The sequence below is a fragment of the Ailuropoda melanoleuca genome, chromosome 3 (assembly GCF_002007445.2).
Source record: "Ailuropoda melanoleuca isolate Jingjing chromosome 3, ASM200744v2, whole genome shotgun sequence".
Taxonomy (NCBI): Eukaryota; Metazoa; Chordata; class Mammalia; order Carnivora; family Ursidae; genus Ailuropoda; species Ailuropoda melanoleuca.
The window spans coordinates 107,532,034-107,551,705 of record NC_048220.1 but is presented as its reverse complement, the minus strand read 5'-3'; the positions used below and the strand labels follow the sequence as shown (position 1 = coordinate 107,551,705).

The window sequence follows — 19,672 nt, the reverse complement described above, 5'->3', positions numbered from 1 at the left end:
TATTGAGCCAACCAGGTACCCCTTGTGTGTGTTCATTTAAATGATTGTGTGCCTGAAGGTACACACTTTAGTGAAAAAGATACTAAGGCATAGCATAAGAGAAAAAGGAAAAACGAGGTTTCAGTAAGGTGAAGTGACATAGGAAAATAAAATTGGTCTTGCACTGGAGTATAAGACCTATATCCTTGCTTCAGCACTCATACTTTCTGACTTTGTCAGCTTACCTCTCTGACTTTGCCAGCTTACCTCTCTGGGCCTCACTTTTCCTTATCTGGAAGATGAAGGGTTGGACTGGAAGATTCCTAGACCCCTTTGGCACTAGAATTCTGTGTTTGTTTTTTATTTGATCAGTTTGGTAGATGTAGTGGGGCATTTCTTTAGGCAAGAGAGGCTATCCTAGGTAGTAGACATAGAAGCTCTTTGATATTAGGATCCATGGGTTTAGGTCAGATTAAGTGACATGCAAGACTATTTTGATATGAGCAAGTTGAAGCCAATAGAAACTAAGGAAAGGCATTAGAACCTGAAGGGCAGGAAAGCCCTTGACCAGATAGATGATTGAAGACATTGGGAAGTTTTAAATGGGAGAAAGGTATTTTTGGTGAGGGTAATGAAAGGTAATTTAAATTTTAGTAATGGAAATGACTGAGTTATAAGAAACTGGTGTTGGAGTCTGTCTGCATTCTAAGACAATAAGTTTCATGGGAAGAAAGACTTTGTCACCACCTAGCACTTAGTAGGTAGTAAATGATAGAGATAGATGGATGAACAGATAACAGCAATCAAGAAAAGGAGGAGTTTCTCCATAGAATTGTTATTAATTAGATACAGAATGAGAAATTGGTTCAGAATTATGAAAATTTTATAGAACAAGAGATCCCTAAGTTTTCTGGTTAGGTGTAAGATAAGTTGGTTTATCTGTGCCCTGTAAAATGTGTTAATAAGAGATAAACATGTACCCGGGAAGGCCTGGTGTGATCTGAGGAAAGGATTAATTAGTAGAATAAGTCAGGGATGGTGGAGGATGTTGGCAAGATGGTAGAGGTATAGGAAGGTTTTTAGATGTGACATTTAGGGAGTGAAAGAGTGGATTTATATAGGATTTTCATAGATATCAGCAATTGTCAGAATTGTGAATAGTAAGTATTAAAACCTCTACAGTGGAAATAGAGGATTAAAAGGAAAAGAACTTGATATTGCAAAGAAATGTTAGTGCTCCCCTGCAAGAGGTGGAGATAGCCTTAAGGGTTAGGAATTAAAATAAATGGGGATTAATTTGGGAACAAACAGAATGAACTGAATTAATAGAGGATAGTGTAGTTCAGTTTGGGAAAAGAAGAGATTTGAACTGGCCAGTTGGAAGAAGAAGAGCACACCTAAGAAAAATTGTATTACAGAAGGACCCCTGGCTTAAAGAATACATGCAGATAACTCAGGTTTACTACTTAGAATGTACTTGCACTGCCTGGACGAAAATGATGCTTCCAGTGGCTAAGGTCTGCTAAACGGACAACCACCAAAAGACTGTAGGATACCCAGGACTGCTAAAAGCTGTGGTGTGGGCCCCTAAATTAGCTGGACCACAAACCCTAATTTGTGAAGCAGGGTGTGGTCAGCAGCAGTTCTGTCAGAGCATCCAGAAGCCCATCTCAGAGCACTGGGGCATAGCTCTGGAATGCAGAGGGACAGTCGAGTGCAGAGACTGACTTGATGATAGGGTGTGTAGTGTAGGCTGAGAAGTCTGAAGGACACTTAATACATGCCCTTGGACAGGTGACTTATCCTCTCTGGTTCTGTTTGTCCATCTGAAAATTGAGGGAGCTGGTCTTAGGTAAGGACCTCGGGATGAGCTTTGATGTGTCTGTGAAGCCCGTGAATTTGATGAGTCTGAGGTATGTTTTATTTTCCTCTTGGGAAAAGGATGTGCAGCTTTCACGGTAGTCTCAGATGGGTTTGTGACCCACAAAAAATTAAGAACTGTGTGACTGGGTAGTCTCTGAGGGCCCCTTTGGTTTTAACATTCTGGGATTCTATACTTCTGTCAGAATGACAGTTCTTTGAGGTTTAGACTCTGAGTCTCCAGCACTTGGCTAACCCTAGAAATAACACCTAGTGCTGCAAAATATATTCTTCATGTATTTACGCTCACCTGTTATTTTATACTCACCTCTCCCTGACCTTCTATGACTCCTCTGCTAGGCCCGCTTCAGTGTTTCATCTTTACTTACTGTTGATTTTTCCTACTTTGCTCTTTCCCTTCTAAGTTACTGCTGCTTTGCACCTTCCCTGCCTTGTTGAGTTTCTCAAGTGGCAAATGGTGATGTGTTGGCTATAGGGGTAGGAAGAAACCAAGATATGGAAGGCTACTTTTCTGTTTTCATTTGCTTTTATCCCTCATCCCCTAAAAGAAAAGCAGTTGAGAGAGAGCATTGACAGGCAGGAGAGACGCCATCATCACTTGGATTTTGCTTGTCTTGCATGTTGTTTTCTTCTCATACAGGGTTGCCAGGCCTCTGTTACTGTCAGCGTAGCCACTTCAGTGAAGATGAAGCCAACTTAGTTGAAATAATTTTGTTGCGCTTTATAGAGTTTGAGTGGTGGTAAGGGCAAATAAATGAATCCTTTAATGAGGAAGCTTTTTATCTCCTGGATATTTTGAGGACACCTACTTGAAGAGGACTGATGGCTTTCCCCTGGCTGTGGGTCCTGACCTGTTAAGCCCCTAGATGTGGGATGGAGATCTTATCTCTTACCCTGGTGTTCATCTCCACAAGTTCCCCACCAGAGGCTTACAGCAGGGGAGTCACTATTCCACTTGCTGCCAAGTAGGTAGCTACATGAATAAGTCTTCAATTCTAGGCATCATGTGGAAAATACATATGTAATTTCACCTAAAGTTTTGTTAGTGCTGCTAATTTAGGCCCTTCAGTGGTTAGTGTTAATGCATACTGTAAGTTAAATAGGTTTTTGTGGGCTTGCTAGGACCTGATCTCTGCATAATGTTATATAAAGTCATATTAAATACTAATATTAAATATTATTTCTGAGTTCTAAACAAGTGAACTTTCATAAACCCTATGATATTTAAGGTGCAGTCTGTTTGGTTTAAAAATTCAAGTGTTGCTTGTACACTGGGGCTATTAAATCTGTTCCTCACAGAATCACAGCTTGCAAAATAATAAGGACCAGCAAAAGATGGAATCATAAGATGAGGGTGTAAACAGTGGTATGGATTTGGTGAAGAAAAAGAAGGGAGAAAGGCTAAGAAAGATTTTTACTTACAGGATGAAAAGTCACGAACATAGTACTCATGAAAGGTTAGAGCTGTCAGGATTCTTAAAAGTGAAGCATGTGCTAAAATATGATAGCTGGAGAATTCATCCGTGCTTGGATTGGTGGAAACTGGTTAATAGTCTTGTTGAGGTATTTGTAGGTGCAGGTAGCTGTTTGTTTTGTGTTTCCTGGATCAAAATCTTGATTGCATTTTTGCCAGGTTAATAAGCTTGTTGCTGAGATAATTGAGTGCCGTGGTAGCAAACAGGATGCTTAGAGGACAGTGAGATGGTTCCTAGCAGCCTTGAAGCTACTGGATGCGTCCAGAATAATGGAAAGACGGATGGATGTTCATACATCACATATTTGAGGATTTATTATGAGCAAAGACTTCTTCTTACCTAGAGGCAGGGCATTGAGATTCTTTCCCTTTTCCTGGCCGAAACGTGGCCAAAAAAAATTCTATGCAAGTTTCTATAGGAGAAGCATATGTTAAATCTCACAGGGAGCTCAAAAGAGGTGAGAAGTTTTCACAGAGGACTTAACATTTAAACTAGATTTTGAAAACAGATTAGTGCTGCTTTAGGCAAAAAAGGGAAGGAAAGAACGTTCTAGTCAGAGTTAATAGCTTATTAGGAATGAAAGATTAATGTTTGTGTGGGGAACTGAGGATATTGGTGTGGCACGAGTGAGTGTCCTGAAGAACAAGTGGCTAAGGATTGAAAGATGAGATTGGGAAGGTGCCCTGGGACGAGGTTGGAAGATCTTATCTTGTGGAAACTGGGATTCCTTGTAGGCTGATTTGTTTGTTTTTTAAGAGATATAATAAACAAATCTAAATTTTCAAATAATGGAAAAGAGTAGGGAAAGTAATCTTTGCTACTTTCCTAAACCTCTGTTCTCCCCAGAGGTAGCCACTGTTGATATCTTGTTGTGGGTCTTTCCAGAAACGTCCCACGCAGACACGAGCATATTTGTCCTTTTTCTCTAACACAAATGAGGTAATATTTTTAAATAATTTACATCTTGCTTTTTTCACTTAATATGCAATCAGAGGAATGGTTTAAAAAGATTATTCTGGTTTCAATGTGGAGTATGGTATAGTAAGCATTTAATCAGCAGATTACTTATTGTGGGCCTGTTGTGTGATAGGCTTTGTTCCAAGCCCTGGGGACATCACTGAGGAAACCATTGCAGTCGCCCAGGTGAGGGTTGATAGAGGCCTGAAAGCCTGTGGAGGTGGATGCAAGAGCAATATTGTGGTAAGACTGGTAAGAATAGCCAATCGAGTGACTGGGAAGTGAGAGATCACAACATATTGAGGCTGATCTCACAGTTTCTGATTTGGGCATCTGGTAAACTAGAGTAGGGAAAGTAGGGTGTGTCTGTGTGTGAATGTGTTTTGGGAAGGGAGTAGTTGTGGAGAGAGTTCAGTTTGGACATAATATTTTTGAAGGATGTTCAAGATGCCAAGATGAAGGTTTCTGAGGGGAAATAAAGGTCAGAACTCAGGAGAGATAGGAGCTAGAAGTGGATTCTTTTTTTTTTTTTTTTTTGGTAAGTGTATTTGTAGTAGCAGTAGTGTAAGCCCTGAGAGTAGATCCAGTTGCCCCAGACAGAAGAGGAGTCTAGGGTGAATTGGCAATGTTTGCCTGGGGGGAGTTGTCATAGAGGAATGAAGAGGACCCAGAGAATATCACTTTGGGGGTCACATGATGTGAGGGTTTCAAAGAAGGAGTGGTTAGCAGTGCCCATACTACAGATGGGTCAGGTGGGAGGAGCCTTGAAGAGAGCCTATCAGATTTCATGATGAGGAGGTCAGAATAACCTTAGAGCAGTTTCAGGAGTCATTGTAAGATGGAAAGATTCGTTTTGCTAGGGAGAGGACAGTGAATAGGAAGAGGTGGGCAGTGATAGAAACAGATGAGTATATTTATAACTTTTTTTGTGGGGAGTTCTGAGTGCAAACTTCTATTTCTCCCAAGATCTGTTAACCAAAATGGGATGGACAACATACATACAAGCTTTTGAGAAGGCAAGAGAGGTGTCACACATCTGGTGCAAGGCAGCTCATGCACCTACTCCCTGCAGAATCGCGTAGGTCTGCACTGCTAGGTGCCGCCTGATACTCATCTGCACACAGTTGTGCAGAGGTATTTCTTTGGTTTCCGAGGCCGTAGCTGAAGAGGAACAAATTAGAAGGGGGCTTGGAATGAGGTGTAGGGCTGTGTCTGTGCATGTGCGCGTGTGTGGAATGCAGGGAGAAGCGAGCATGCTGCCACCTGTGAGAAGTTTCAAGTGACCTGTCGNTGAGAAGTTACAAGTGACCTGTCCATGAGGGAAGAGACCAGAACACACACAGGCACAGGAAATCTGAGGATTCACTTAGCCATGTAGTTTGCTCCCATTTACGGGTAAAGCAAAGAATCCCGAGGAACTCCACAGACTTCCTTAGTTCCGAGGAGAGGTGCCACAGAATATAATGAATATTCATATTGATAACCTGAGGTCCTCAAGAGAAGGTTAAGCTTTCATTGAGTCCACTTTGTAGGAAAATAGAAGCATGTAGTCCGCTTTAGAAAGTTTTAATAGTAAAGGATTATAATTAGGAAGAAGGAAACGGTGGTACACGAAATGGAGCAGATACTGTTCTAGAGACGCGCTGATTGGGAACTGCACTTCTGTGCCTCACTGCAGCGTGGTGAAGTTCAAGTGCGGGGCTAGAGTGCTCTGAGTTTGAGTCCAAATCATTTTTGAGAATTTTACCAGTGATAGTTGATAATGCTGTTTAAAGGACACTATTTTTACATGGTTCCTCTTAACCTGACCAATAAAATAAAACTAAGCCCCCTGGGTGCTTGCTCATCTGACTTTAATTATCCTTCTACCCTCCATCCCTTCCTTTTTCTCCCTCCTCTCTCTCTTCTTCTGTCACCAAAGCTTATTTTAAAAACAGACAAAACATACATTTGACACAAAAGTGAATTAACCTTTGCTCCTTAATGTTTACAGGAGAGGGAAAGGGGTGATTTTATTCTCCATCTGAAATTGTGCATAAATAGTGTTTAGTTTTTGAGCAGAAGGTCTGTAGTTTTTATCAGATTTATAAAGAGGCCTGGGACCCACTGGTAGAGTCTAATCCTCTCACTTTAAAGGTGGGAAAATGAAGAATTAAGAGGTGACTCAAGTTCATAAAAGTAGTTTGGCAGATCCAGGACTAGAACCCAACATTCCTCTTCTACCTTTTGTGTGAGGGGCAGTCCTAGAATCAGGAGATCCCAGAAGTAGAAGGGGTTTTGTTAACCTAGTTTAACTATCTGACCTTACAGGTGAAGAAATAGTTGCTTGGGAAAATTGAGTGAATTTGCTAGGAAGCAACAGTACAAAATAGAATCCAGAACTCCTGATTCCTTGGATTTCCTTCCTTCCTTCCTTCCTTCCTTCCTTTCTTTCTTTTTTTCTTTCTTTCTTTCTTTCTTTCTTTCTTTCTTTCTTTCTTTCTTTCTTTCTCTTTCGCTCATTCTAAATAATGCATTTTTATATTCTCTACTGATCTTCAGAAAAAGATGTTCTTNCCTTCCTTTCTTTTTCTTTCTTTCTTTCTTTCTTTCTTTCTTTCTTTCTTTCTTTCTTTCTTTCTTTTTCTTTCGCTCATTCTAAATAATGCATTTTTATATTCTCTACTGATCTTCAGAAAAAGATGTTCTTTGCATTTTATGTAATGATTTCATTAATTAGAATGTGGTCTGTACTCTTCTTTCTCTTTTAAAATAAACATTGTTTTACAAAACTAGGTTTTCTAGGGATAATTTCTGAGTCTGGAGTTGATATGCTTTAGTGTACTGTAGTCTCTGCTTGCTTTCAGGTACTTTGAATTCAGGTTATCAAGAGGGAAGATTTGCTCTTTGATACTGGAGATAACACAGCAATGGGTCCACGAAAGAAAAGTGTTAAAACGTGTCTCATGAATAATGAAATCGCTGAGGAAACAATATCCGATGAAACAAAGGACTATATGAATCAACTTTCACATGAAGTACTTTGCCATATTTTTAGGTAAGATTTTGTTCGGATGACTTGTTCTCCCCCCCCCCCCCCCCCCCCCCCCCCCGCCCAGAACGTCTAAGTAGGAGCAGATTCTAGGGCTGCACTGTCTGGTATGGTAATCATTAGTTACCTATGGCATTTAAATTGAAATGAAATTAAAAATCAATCCAGTTCCTCAGTTACACTTGCCTGTATGTCTTGTGGCTGCTGTGTAGGACCGCTCAGACAGTGAAGATCGAGAATACTCCTTCTATTCTCTAGACTACATTAACATTTCAGACTTCCACGAATTCATGGTGATTGATTTGTTGACTTTTGTTATTACAGTACCATGTGTGTACAACTTAAGGCAGTGTTTCTGACTTTTTTGACTACAACCCACAGTGAGACACATTTTCTTCGTATGCACATATATGTAAGTGATTGAAATCAAAGTTTCGTGAAATAATACCCATCGTTGCTATATGCAATGCACACATCAAAGTTGTTTTGTGTTAAACCTTTTTTAGAATCTTTTTTTAAATTATATTTTTGTCCAGACTACATTGTAAACAACAAAGAAACCAAAACAAAAAACAACAAAAACCTGCCACTTACAGTTTCCCCTGCTTTTTCTTCTTTCAGTTATTATCCATTCAAATAACCCTAACACACGTTGTCTCTGGAGTTGGAGACCTGAGTTTGAATCATGAGTCTTTCATTTAGTTGCCTTAGACCAGGGAGCGATAAAGATGTTATTATAAGGATTCAATGAGATAATGCTTTTAAAGCACTCAATACACTGCATAGCATGAATGCTTGTTGAGTGTTAGTGATTCTGGTCCCATTCGGCCTTTTTTCATATTGCTACATGGTCTTCATAATGAGCATTTTAGTCACTAGACTATGACACAGTAATTAACTTTTCCCTTGTAGTCTGATGTCTGGATCGTTTCCACTTTTTCCCTTATTTGGTTGCAGTGAACTTTTCGAAGCATTTGGATTTTCTACTATTTTATTTACGTAGGGGAAATTTTCATTTATGAAGTTCTTAGAAGTGTTTTGAATTTTTTTAAATTACTGAATATTTGCAGATAAAGAAATTTTATTTTTTTTTAAATATTTTATTTTTGTATTAGAGAGAGAGCGTGTACAAGCACGGGGAGGGGCAGAGGGAGAGGGAGAAGCAGGCTCCCCACTGAGCAGGGAGCCCGACATGGGACCTGATCCGAGGACCCTGAGATCACCTGAGCCAAAGGCAGACACTTAACCAACTGAGTCACCCAGGTGTCCCAAGAAATTTGAAAATAGAGACAGCAGAGCTACTTTAGGGAACCATGAGCACTTTATTTTTCTTTTCTAACATAAATATGGATTAGTCTTTAACTTCCACAGTTTGTTGTTGTGTGACAGCGTAGTTCTGTCACAGTTCAGTTCTGTCTGGGAATAGGAAACCCAAAATAACAGAACTTTTTTTAACATAACAAAACGATACTGAAGTTCTTTTGGCAGAAAAAGAGTCTAACCCTACCAGATGTTCAGATTATTCTCAAATATACAATTGAAGATTTGGTACTGGAGAAGTTAAGCAGACAGTTGGGTAAAACTGACAATTTCCATATGTAGGCTCCAGTTGGGAATTCAAATATATGTAGGGATCTAGTTTATGATAAACTTGGTATTCACATTAGCGAGGAAAAGCTGAGTGGGTTATTCAGTGATGATGTCATAACCCAGAAATCATTTAGAGAAAGTAATAAAAGCATGTTCTTATCTGTCATACCTGATACCGAATTCTAAATGCATCAGTGAATTAAACAATAAAGCTGTTAAAATCCTGGAAGAAAGCATAGGTAAAATTGTTTCTAGGGATGTGTGTTAGGTATTTGTTGAATAATGGGAGGGCATATTATACACAAATTGGACCATATTTTAAGTTGAGAGTGGATATGATAACATTTTGCAGTTCAAGCAGACTATTCAAATGGAAGGAGTGGAATCTAGTGTCACATCTTTTTAAAGATGTATTTGAAATGCCTCCAAGTCTTCGATTACGAATTTATGAAGAAAAAATACATTTCCTTTTCTGAGGGCAAATATGATGTAAGATCATTTTCATGTGATTACTGGTCTATTTGTATTAAAGGGAGTATAGTATTTACTCAGGCATATACTTCGGATAACAATCAGTGATTTGAGGAAAAAATACTTTATAAGTTGATTCAGAAAACATTCACTATNGAAAACATTTACTATTTTTCATTGTTTATAGAATGTATGGTCATAATTCCTGAAAAGTATCCTATTTATATCTGAGTTATGGAGACCGTAGATTAAGTTAGCAATAATGCTTTTTTTTTTTTTTGTAGAAAATTACATTTGATTTTATTCTCTTTAAATAGTTTGAAGGGGAAGTGAAAACATCCAGAGGTAGAAAAAAATGGAGCAGAGAAATGCTGAGCAGACATACTTGGACTTTTCCTGTAGAATTAGCTTAATTTTAAGAATTAGAGTCAGACCCAACTGTGTTGACATCCTTGCTCTTCCTTCCTCTTTCCTAGCTGTTGACTTTTTGCAGGTTAACTTTTTTGATCTGATTTCACCACTTGTAAAATAGCACCTGCTACATTAGTGAGGGTTCTAGCAGGAAACAAGGTTCATACACTTGGCTGGAATTTGAAGATCATTTAATGAAGGGACTATTTAGAGAGGCTTAGATAGGGTTAAGGGAGCCAATAAGGAGTGCTAAAGATTTTAGCCAGGAGACTAGGAATAGCAGAAAGCCTTTGCCCATGGTATGTGTTGGCCAAAATCAACCGATAGCTGGAAGGGTCGGGACCACAGCCTAGCAGAGAAAGAAAGAAAAAGGGTTGGGGGAGGGCAAATAAAGAACACCTACCTCGTCAAGTTGTGAAATAGTAACTACAGTACAGTGTCTGTGATACAAGCTCAGTAAAAGGTAGTTTTTACCTTTTTTTTTTTTAAATTTAGTTGTGTATGGAGGGGTGTTCAGGAAGAGAGAGAGATGAGATTTTCTGATCTTTCAAAATGTATATTGCTTTTATTGGAAACAACAAAAGTACAGGTTAGTTGAAAAGTTTCAGGAGGGAGGAGATAATGGGGTGTTGGAAAAGAGAAAATTGTAGTTGAGACGAGGTGTTCTCACTTAATGGTTGTGCAATACTTGTGTGTGATCTAAAAGGTAAAAAGAGCTAGAAAAAAATTGTGTACTATAATCTTAGTATATGTGTTTGTTGATGGAGAAAAGAGTTCTGGGTGTGTTGAGGGAGCAGAGAGGAATTTTTTAGCTACCACAGGAAATGATTTCTGTAAAAGCTATAAAATTCTATTGGCCATATTTAAACTGATTAGTTCTCTCTTTCTCATGTTCCCTTATCATCAGGCCTTGAAATTCACTGAGATCTTTTTTCTTCCTTTTTTTTTTTCTTGAGATTTTCTTTGTTTGTAAAAACTTAAGAGGAGAAAGGCAGATTTTAGCAAACACCCTGTGGAGGGAGCTCAGTACTTTATTTGGATGCTTGACTATTTGCTGACTCATCTGTTTTTAGTGAAAAGCTTTATGTGTGTGTTAATCTTAAAACCCTGCGAATATTCCTAAGGTCTTGATTTCATTCAAGGGGTAAGAGAATGGAAGAAGGGCAAAAAGTAACCTGTTGGTGAGAGGAAGTACTTAACCCACTTGATAAATATGAGTTTCTTTCTCTCACAAAGGTACCTCCCTCTGCAGGATATCATGTGTATGGAATGTCTCTCCAGGAAGCTAAAAGAAGCAGTGACCCTGTATCTGAGAGTGGTGAGGGTTGTGGATCTCTGTGCAGGGCGGTGGTGGGAATACATGCCAAGTGGTAAGTGGATCTAGCCTGTAAGGTACCCTGCAGTCCTACCGGAACCTCATTATATTCCCATCAAACGTTACTTGTCTTAAGATAGGCAGTCTAAGTCACCTTGGAGGTGGGGAGGCAGAAGTCTACCTAAATTACTTGGGTTCTTTTGGCTTGATAAAATATGTTTTGCCTGAGGTTCTACTGGTTTAGTTCCTTAAGGAACTACATCAGCCTGTTCCACAAATGTACCAGTGGAGAACTCAGTATATGTCTGTTGTATTAGACAAAGTGTCCTTCGTTCTGCGGCGCAGGTTTTCATAGCTTCCCTGTACCTCTTAGAGGCATCCTCCAGTTTAACAGATACTCATCGATTTGTGTAGAGCTGCTCTGGCAGGCCACAGAAACTGCACTTCTGGAGCTTTTGTTTCTTTAGCACTTTCGGAAGGTCTGTACAAGGTCTTAGAGATTCTCAAATAAGGCATTGGTCTTGTAGGTGAGGAATTCAGAGTTAGTAGCCTAACCACACAAATGGACTTCATGTAAAGAGAGCAGAAAAGAAAGTTGATGCCTTTAGTTCAGCAAAGCACACCTGAAAGGGAAGAATTGAAATGAAGGGCCAATCAAGGCTTCTTTTCAGTTAACACCAATCTGTTAACTAGTGACTTTCAGTGACTTGTGTAGCAGTTTTGAATGTCTCTTGTTTAATGACATTTTATCAGCATTATCTAGATCCTGATATTTTGAAAATGTGTTGCAGGTGGGGTAGGGGAGCCTTGACAGAAGTGAAGTGGAACAGGATAGACTCTGCACTACAGTTTGGGGCGCTCTATCCTTTCGAAAGGGTCATTGGCCAACTAGTAACTCTTAACAATTGGCCAGTTAGTTATCAGTTTATATATGTTTTTGTGAAGGACATTGCAAAGACCTGAAGCTAGAACTTAGCTTGGTGGGAGGCAAACCACAATTGTCTTCAAATAACTTCAAAGAAACCATCCTAAGGGAAAAGGGCTCCTTTTATTCCAGAGAGTGATCATTTACAGCAGGAAAGAAAAAAAAAAAAAATGAGGGCAGTGTGAAAATGACCATCAGTCCTTAGATTAGATTTGCTTTAACAGAGGTTAGACCCCCAGGAATTCTGGTGATGGGATTAATGCACTGTATAAAGAGGCAGAATGGCAGAGCTCCCATGTGATACAGCCATAGCCTTAACATCTCTGCCCCATATCAAATTAGAGAAGAGTCTGTCTACACATTGCTGACTTCTTTCAGACTGTGATAAATACCTATGAGCCCAAGGCTTCCCATCCCTACAGTGGTTATAAAAGAGGATCAAAGCAGTCTCTAGCCTAGAATAAGATCTCATTAACCCTGCTTACTAATGCCACTCTGGCAGTAGTTTAAACCTGGAGTTTAAGCCCTGGTTCTCTATAAAATAATGATAACTAAGGTTTTTATGTAGTACTTTATGGTTTACGTATGTGACCTCTTTGGGTTCTCACACGATCTCAATAAAGAAGGTGGAACTATACCCATTTTTTGATGAGAGGCAATGGGTAGTGTATGACAAAAGAGGATGGACATTGGCAATGGTCAGACGTGGTTTTGAACTCTGGCTGTCCCACACAGTAGCTTTTAAATTCTTTATAGTTCAGTTTTTACCTTCAGAAGTGGGGTGATTACCTTTTTCATTGGGTTGGGAGAGTAGGTGAGAAAACATAGAATTGTTAACACATTGAGTGGGTCAGTTAGTGAAGGTTACTCTACACGATGAGAATAAGAACTATTAGTATAATCAGACCAAGTAATCTTTGAGGTCTCTTCTTAATTTTCAGTTTTGTGATTCTAAAGTTAACAGTCATCTGGACCAGCCCTATGCAAATAGAACAACTTTTGAAAACTTTAGTATGTAAGACTTAGTGATTTGGGAGTTAATATTTTTGTTTGTCATTTGTGAACAGACAATTGGATTTCTGACAGCCTTCATTAAAGACAAAACACCCCAGATAATATCAACTGTATGAAACTTGTCTCCCTGCTTACCTCACCAAAACCCTTGCTGTGAAAGTAACCTGCCTCTCTGTTCCCATCTGGTGGATGGAACATAGTCAGTGTCCCAGATACATAGCTTTCTGTCAGCTCAGCATCCTTTCAGTTTGGTTCACTTATGTTCTCTTAGCTAACCTGGTCTGTCTTTTGCAGAAGTGTGAACTCTCTGAAATGTCCAGGGAGTGGTAGTTAAACACAAGATAGAGTAATTATTAGGAAATGGATAGACCAAGAGAACCTAGTTTGAGAGGGATTAAGGTTAGAACTGTGAGCTTCCTAGAGGTGAGGATCAGATCTTCCTCCTTTTTTAGTTGTGTGCTCTGCAGAGCCCTTGAGGTTCTCTGGACCAGAGCACCTTGGGTGGGGGAGGAGGGTGGTGCTGATCAGGAAGGTGGTCCTTCCTCACCCACCAATCCAGTAATAGGTGCAAGTTATCTGAGTTAAATGTGTGATGTCCCTAGTCGAAGATTTCTGTGCCTTAAAAGCAGCAGCAACAAAAAGGCAATGATAAATTAAAAGCCTCAGCTCTGTAAAATATTAATTCAGGATAAGTGGGGTCTCTGAAACATTTCCTCTGTTACTAAAAGAATGTATTTTCTGTTTAACCATTTGTTCAGCCATAGTATTAGTCTTACGAAATTTTAAAACGGAAACATTTTGTTGTCGTTAACTTTTGACAGAAATGACAGGTGCCTAGTAAATGTTCATGAACACGAAGATGAACTTGCCTCTAAATGCTTCTGAATTTCTCAGGCTTCACAGATTCCAGTTTTCTAACACTATTGAAGAAGATGCCAGACGTCGAACAGCTTTATGGCCTTCACCCTAGATACCTTGAGAGGCGAAGGGTACGGGGCCATGAGGCTTTTAGCATTCCAGGCGTTCTGGAAGCTTTACAGGCATGCCCAAACTTAGTGGTGAGTGTACCTGGTTGAACATTTGATATCGACTGATTGATGAAATAATAAATCAAAGAATGAACGAATATGCTCACTCACATGCAGATTTCATCCATAACGAACTTTTAAGTTCCATTAGCATACTTAGCATCTTATGATACAGAAATAGAAGCTTTGGATGCTAAATTAATAGCCTTTCTTATGTATGTTTGGCATTATTTTCTAGGGTGTGGAAACTTCTCATTTGGAATTGGTAGAATCTATTTGGACATATATGCCACATGTTCATATTTTGGGGAAATTTCGTAATCGTAATGGAGCATTTCCAATTCCTCCTGAAAATAAACTGAAAATTCCTATAGGAGCCAAAATTCAGACTTTACATTTAGTTGGTAAGTACATGTTTCTTGGGTCACCTGTGACTCCTCGAAATGTCGTAAAACTGAATATTCACTGAAAAGGAAGGAATAATGAGAATTTTAGAAATAGCTTTGTTGATTGATGATGGCCAAAGAAATGCTTGTGACACGTGTATACAAATTTAGATTTCCCATTAAGGAGTCCTAGATGGGGGCTGGAGGGCTAGAGAAATACTGCTTCACAACCAGTCTGTTCCCTTTTTGAAGACCATTTGAGTAGTTTTGAAAGTTTTTAGGTTGTGGTTCTTTTGTTTCGTTTCGTTTCGTTTCATTTCGTTTTGTTTCAGTGAGCAGAATCCTGCCCTTTTTTTCTGCCCTTTTGGTCCTAGTTTGACTCTTCAGAGGAGAGTTCTCCAATGCAATTTTCTGTGGTGGTGGAAATGTCATGGGTTTGTCCTCTCCCTCTGTGGCTAGTGAAACAGAGGAACTGAATTTTTATCTTATGTTCGTTATCAAACAGCCACGTGCAGTAGTGGCTACTTTATTACACAGCTCAGCTCTAGAACATTGAGGAATAAAAAAGCCAAATAGCTCTTAGTTTACTTGTATGTTCTCCAAGCAGAACATTCCCCTATGTTCAACCTGGAGCCAGTGAAAAAAATCTGCTACTTTTCTTTTTCTCTGAGAAATGGGAAATGGGGTGCTCTTTTTCCAAAGCACCTTATTTGCAGTGATTACAGTGTACATTCTCCCTCTAAATAGTCTATGTCCCAATAATTTCTATCTAAGTAAATAATAAGGGCAGATATTTTCTCAAATTTCATCTGCCGCCTCTGGCTTACATTATTGAAAGGGTTTCGGGAGGACTCCTATTACTGACTTTCAATACTTATTTATTAACTCTTTTATTTAAAATATACCCGTTGAGTATCTGCTCTGTTCTAAGCATTATTCTGGGCATTGGTGATGGTCTTAAGAACTAGAAATTTCTGAAACTGAGTCAGGTGGTCCAGGAAATGCAACAGGGATGGTAAGGAGTGGGTCTTAACTAGGGCTTATGTGCACAATTATGGCAGAAGGGGAATGCTTTCTAGGCCCCTTTTAGTTAACACAATCAAGGTATGATTGTGATTAGGTGTTTGGATATCTAGTTTGAGACTGGATTTTTAGATAATAAAAATACTGTAATATCTGAAGTTTATAATGTAAGCTCTGTAAAGTCAGAGTGTTTTTATATCTTTATATTTCCCGTGATTCCTGTCATTGTTCATTGTAGATATAAGTAGTTGGTAAATTTTGTTGAAATGCATTCATTCATTGGATTAATTCAACAGTTTAACACTCTGATGGTGTTAAAAGTGGGGGTAGCAAATTAGTGCACGTGCTTTGTTTATAGAATGGATGTGAGGCAAAATGTGGTTTGAGCATAGGCTAAAGCTGTGTTGTCTGGTGGGTTGGTCTCCCTTGCTGCTCTGAGTTTGCTAGTCAGAATTATGGCCGTTGTGGGTGCTAAGTGTACGTTTGTGAGTTCTGCATCTTGAGTCTTAGTCTGCTACTTCATTGCCTCTGCCTTTCTTCCTTTGGTTTCATCTCGATTTTATTTCCCATCTGTTGCCATACAGAGTATATGCGTAGTTCAAGGCTAAAGGTAACTGTTTTTTGGGAAGGGGCAGGTTAAGGAGTAATCCTTAGAGTAGGAACATCCTGCAGAACTTAGCTTCCAAAGACCCAGTCATTGAGGTACTCTACTAGTTTTGCTTTCTCTAGTTGCCCTTGCTTGCAGGGCTTCTACCCACTTCAATTTGAAGCTGCGTTAAACTGGTTTTGCCGGCTGCTGCTTGTTAAATGCCATCACACTGGGTCCTTGGGATTTCTCTCAGAGATTTGTGGCACTTCCTTGGCTTTTCGTGAGGCTGTGGTGTTTTAACTGTTGGGCAAGTTCCTTGATCTGCTTTCTTCCCTTTAGAACTTAACAAGTTACTGATCTTTTTTCTTCTTCTGTGTCTCTTGGCTTTTCCTTCCACTTTACATCCCCTTTCTCCCAGACAGGCTCCTCTGCAGGTATGATTCCTAGTGTTAAGTCACTTACGGATCTGAAAGATAAAATACCTTTATCAGTTTGAAATATTAAAATAAATGACTGATGGGTTTCTCACTTTTTCAGAGTCATGCTGACTGGCTTCTCCCGCACATTTACAAATCCTTAAGGTTCATTCGTTTGTAGAAACAGCTTTAATCTCTGTCTCTGGATATTATGATATTTGAAGCCAGTTAGCCTGCCTGTCTTAGTTTTCTCAATGGTGGAACAGTGGGCATGGGTAGTCAAATAGTAATTTTGTTTTCAGTAACTTGTTTTCATTTTACATCTCCTGGGTGTATGTATGTATCCTGGAAGAGTTGTAGAGTTATGAGAAAGATTCATGTGTATGAAATGTGGGAATACTTTTAAAATACCATCTCCATATGCCTTTTCTAAAGAAATAACAAAGTAGAGTAGTTCATGGTTTGCTTAAATTGTTCGCTACAAGCCTGTTTTAAATAAGCCAAACTTGATGGACTTTAATTAGGTAATTCACTCTGGTGAAAATATCCGTGAAAGTAGAAAGTCCACTTGAAAAGTAAACTGTTGCACTTTTATGCAGAATACAGAGTTTTTTTCGTGATTTTTGTTTTTTGGATATGTTTTTAGGGGTGAATGTTCCTGAAATTCCTTGTATCCCGATGCTAAGGCACCTTTATATGAAGTGGGTAAGACTCACTAAACCACAGCCGTTCAAAGACTTTCTTTGCATCAGCTTACGAACTTTCGTCATGAGGAATTGTGCAGGTAACGGCACAGTTATGGTGCAGTAATACCCTAAAGCAATCCCCATAGCTACATTTGTAGATGGAGTTACATTATGTTATCATTATTTATGTTTGGTAATTTCGTCACCTTGGGAAAATGAATGTACTTTTTGTTTTAAAGTCAGTAGACATGTGTTTTGTGTTTTACCTTTAGCGGGTGGGAGGAACATCACAGTGTCTCTACATATTTTTTACAGGCACTTTTTACTTTCTTTTTTGAATTTTTTAAAAGATTTTTTTTTATATATTTGACAGAGAGCACAGGCAAGGGGAGCGGGCGAGGGAGAAGCAGACTCCCCACTGAGCAGGGAGCCCGATGTAGGGCTCAATCCCAGGACCCTGAGATCATGACCTGAGCTGAAGGCAGACGTTGAACCGACTGAGCCACCCAGGCGCCCCTCACTTTTTGCTTTCTGTAGGATGGTTATAATAGATCTCTAATTTCTGATTACGTCATGCTACATAATCTCGTAAAGCAGAAAGCACTGCTTTTATGGTCCTGCTTTTCTGTTCAGAAACCTTCAGTGTCTCTGTTGCCCGAGATTGTCAAGTGGGAACTATTCTGCTTTAAAGTTCTTAATAGCTGGGACCCCTCTTGATTATCTTTATTTCTGATTCTTTACCAAGATATACCTTCTTTTATTGTCAGGCTTGCCTATTCACCTTCCCCTCTGCAACCCTACCAGCCTTGACCTCAGTGTCTGTCTTTACTATGTTATTGTTCCCTTGTCCTAAGGTATGCACTTCCTTCCTCTTCTCTTTTACTCTTTTCTTTTTTATGTAGTACAGCAGATCTTGTTTTTATAGTTGATATGTCATGCCTTTATATTCTTAGAATTATTAGGTTAGTTTCATCTNCCCTTGTCCTAAGGTATGCACTTCCTTCCTCTTCTCTTTTACTCTTTTCTTTTTTATGTAGTACAGCAGATCCTGTTTTTATAGTTGATATGTCATGCCTTTATATTCTTAGAATTATTAGGTTAGTTTCATCTCCATGTCTTTTGCAAGCTCTGTGATAGATAGGACTATGTCTTGTGATCTTCCGTAACACCTCATACGACCCTGGTCACAGAGAGGCGTATTTATGATCCAGCTATTTACTTGAGTGAAGGATCACATCTTCCACTTGGCTTTCTCCCCTTAGTTGTTTTGAGCTCCAAACTATTGAAACTTTGGGGGATTTACAAAAAATACGAAGTATTCCTCCAGTGTTACTGAAAAATCCTTATGCTGAATAAATACATGGTTAACAGGCTAATACTTTCATTTCTAATAGGTATAAATTATAGAGAGTTAACTACTTGGCCGTCAATTTCACACATAGAATTTATAAGTTAATTTATTTCAGCTGCTGGTTTGAAAATTCATCTTTAAGTCAATTTACATTGTTCCATTGAAGTATTTTTTACCCCCCTAGGGCCCACAAACTCCTTGAAGTATGTCCCTTTAGTAACAGGCTTAGCGTCTGCCCGAAACTTGGAACATTTGGAAATGGTTCGAGTTCCTTTCCTTGGAGGTCTTATCCAACACGTAGTTGAAGACAGTTGGAGATCAGGTATTCATTTTTCTTTAGTTACTGAATACTTTTTAAACCAGTTTAAAAAATTATTATGCTTTCATTTAGCTTCTCTTGCGAGTCTTTTTAAAAGAAAATGCCTGTTAGTAATTGCCTTTCTGTCTGGTGCATTTGATGGAGAATAAGTAACCGTGAGCATGAGCTAGTATTCGTTTTCTTTTTATGCAGTGCTAAACCCTCTCAAAATAAATAGTTGAGTGTTAAAGCACTTAATCCTTATTACTTAGTTAATCATACAGCTCTTATATTTGGAATTTTTCTGAGAAATATTAACAGGGATTTCTAGTGTCTGTTGGTGAAAGAGATGTTTTTTGACTTGGACATCTTAAACCTATAAAAGAACTCAGGCATTAGTAATGATAACATCTGATATTTGTCTAATACTTTAAGGTAAATCAAATGCTTTCATGTTTATCACTTGGATATTAGATCCATCTAGATGATGGCTTTTACAAGAAAAATATATTTTACTCTCTAGGTCCTTTAATTATATTTTAAATAATGATATATAACAGAATGTGCGCCATGTTAAACATCCCCTCATTGCAACACAAATACTACAAAATTTAGCTAGGTAGATAATTAACAGATGAGAACAAAAATCTAACTTTGTATATTCAGAATACAAATGGAATATCATTAAGTACTGTTGGTACAAATTGATGTTATTATTAATACTATTAAAATGTGAGTAAGCACTACAATTTTAGGCATTTTTCAGTCAAGTCTGGTGGAAGTACACTTCATTACATTGTGTGAAGGGGATGGAGCAGGCTCCCTCGTTATCAACAGAAGTGTTTT

General features: G+C 38.8%; 1 protein-coding gene across 10 annotated transcripts in view; it reads left to right on the top strand.

Annotated features, from left to right (window-relative positions):
* Positions 1–19,672, top strand: part of FBXO38 (F-box protein 38) — a 57,214-nt gene that overhangs the window by 4,087 nt on the left and 33,455 nt on the right. For 5 of the 10 annotated variants that reach the window (XM_034656925.1, XM_034656920.1, XM_011217390.3 and 2 more), the window contains exons 2-7: positions 7,139–7,329; positions 11,032–11,165; positions 13,944–14,107; positions 14,316–14,481; positions 17,138–17,275; positions 18,713–18,850. In XM_034656925.1, the coding sequence (XP_034512816.1) occupies positions 7,202–7,329; positions 11,032–11,165; positions 13,944–14,107; positions 14,316–14,481; positions 17,138–17,275; positions 18,713–18,850 (868 nt within the window). In that variant the 5' untranslated portion in view covers positions 7,139–7,201. Of the gene's footprint in view, positions 1–4,425; positions 4,479–4,510; positions 4,536–4,847; positions 5,427–7,121; positions 7,330–11,031; positions 11,166–13,870; positions 14,108–14,315; positions 14,482–17,137; positions 17,276–18,712; positions 18,851–19,672 lie in introns of those variants that run through there. The other 5 variants (XM_034656923.1, XM_034656922.1, XM_034656924.1 and 2 more) reach the window with 5 other exon arrangements.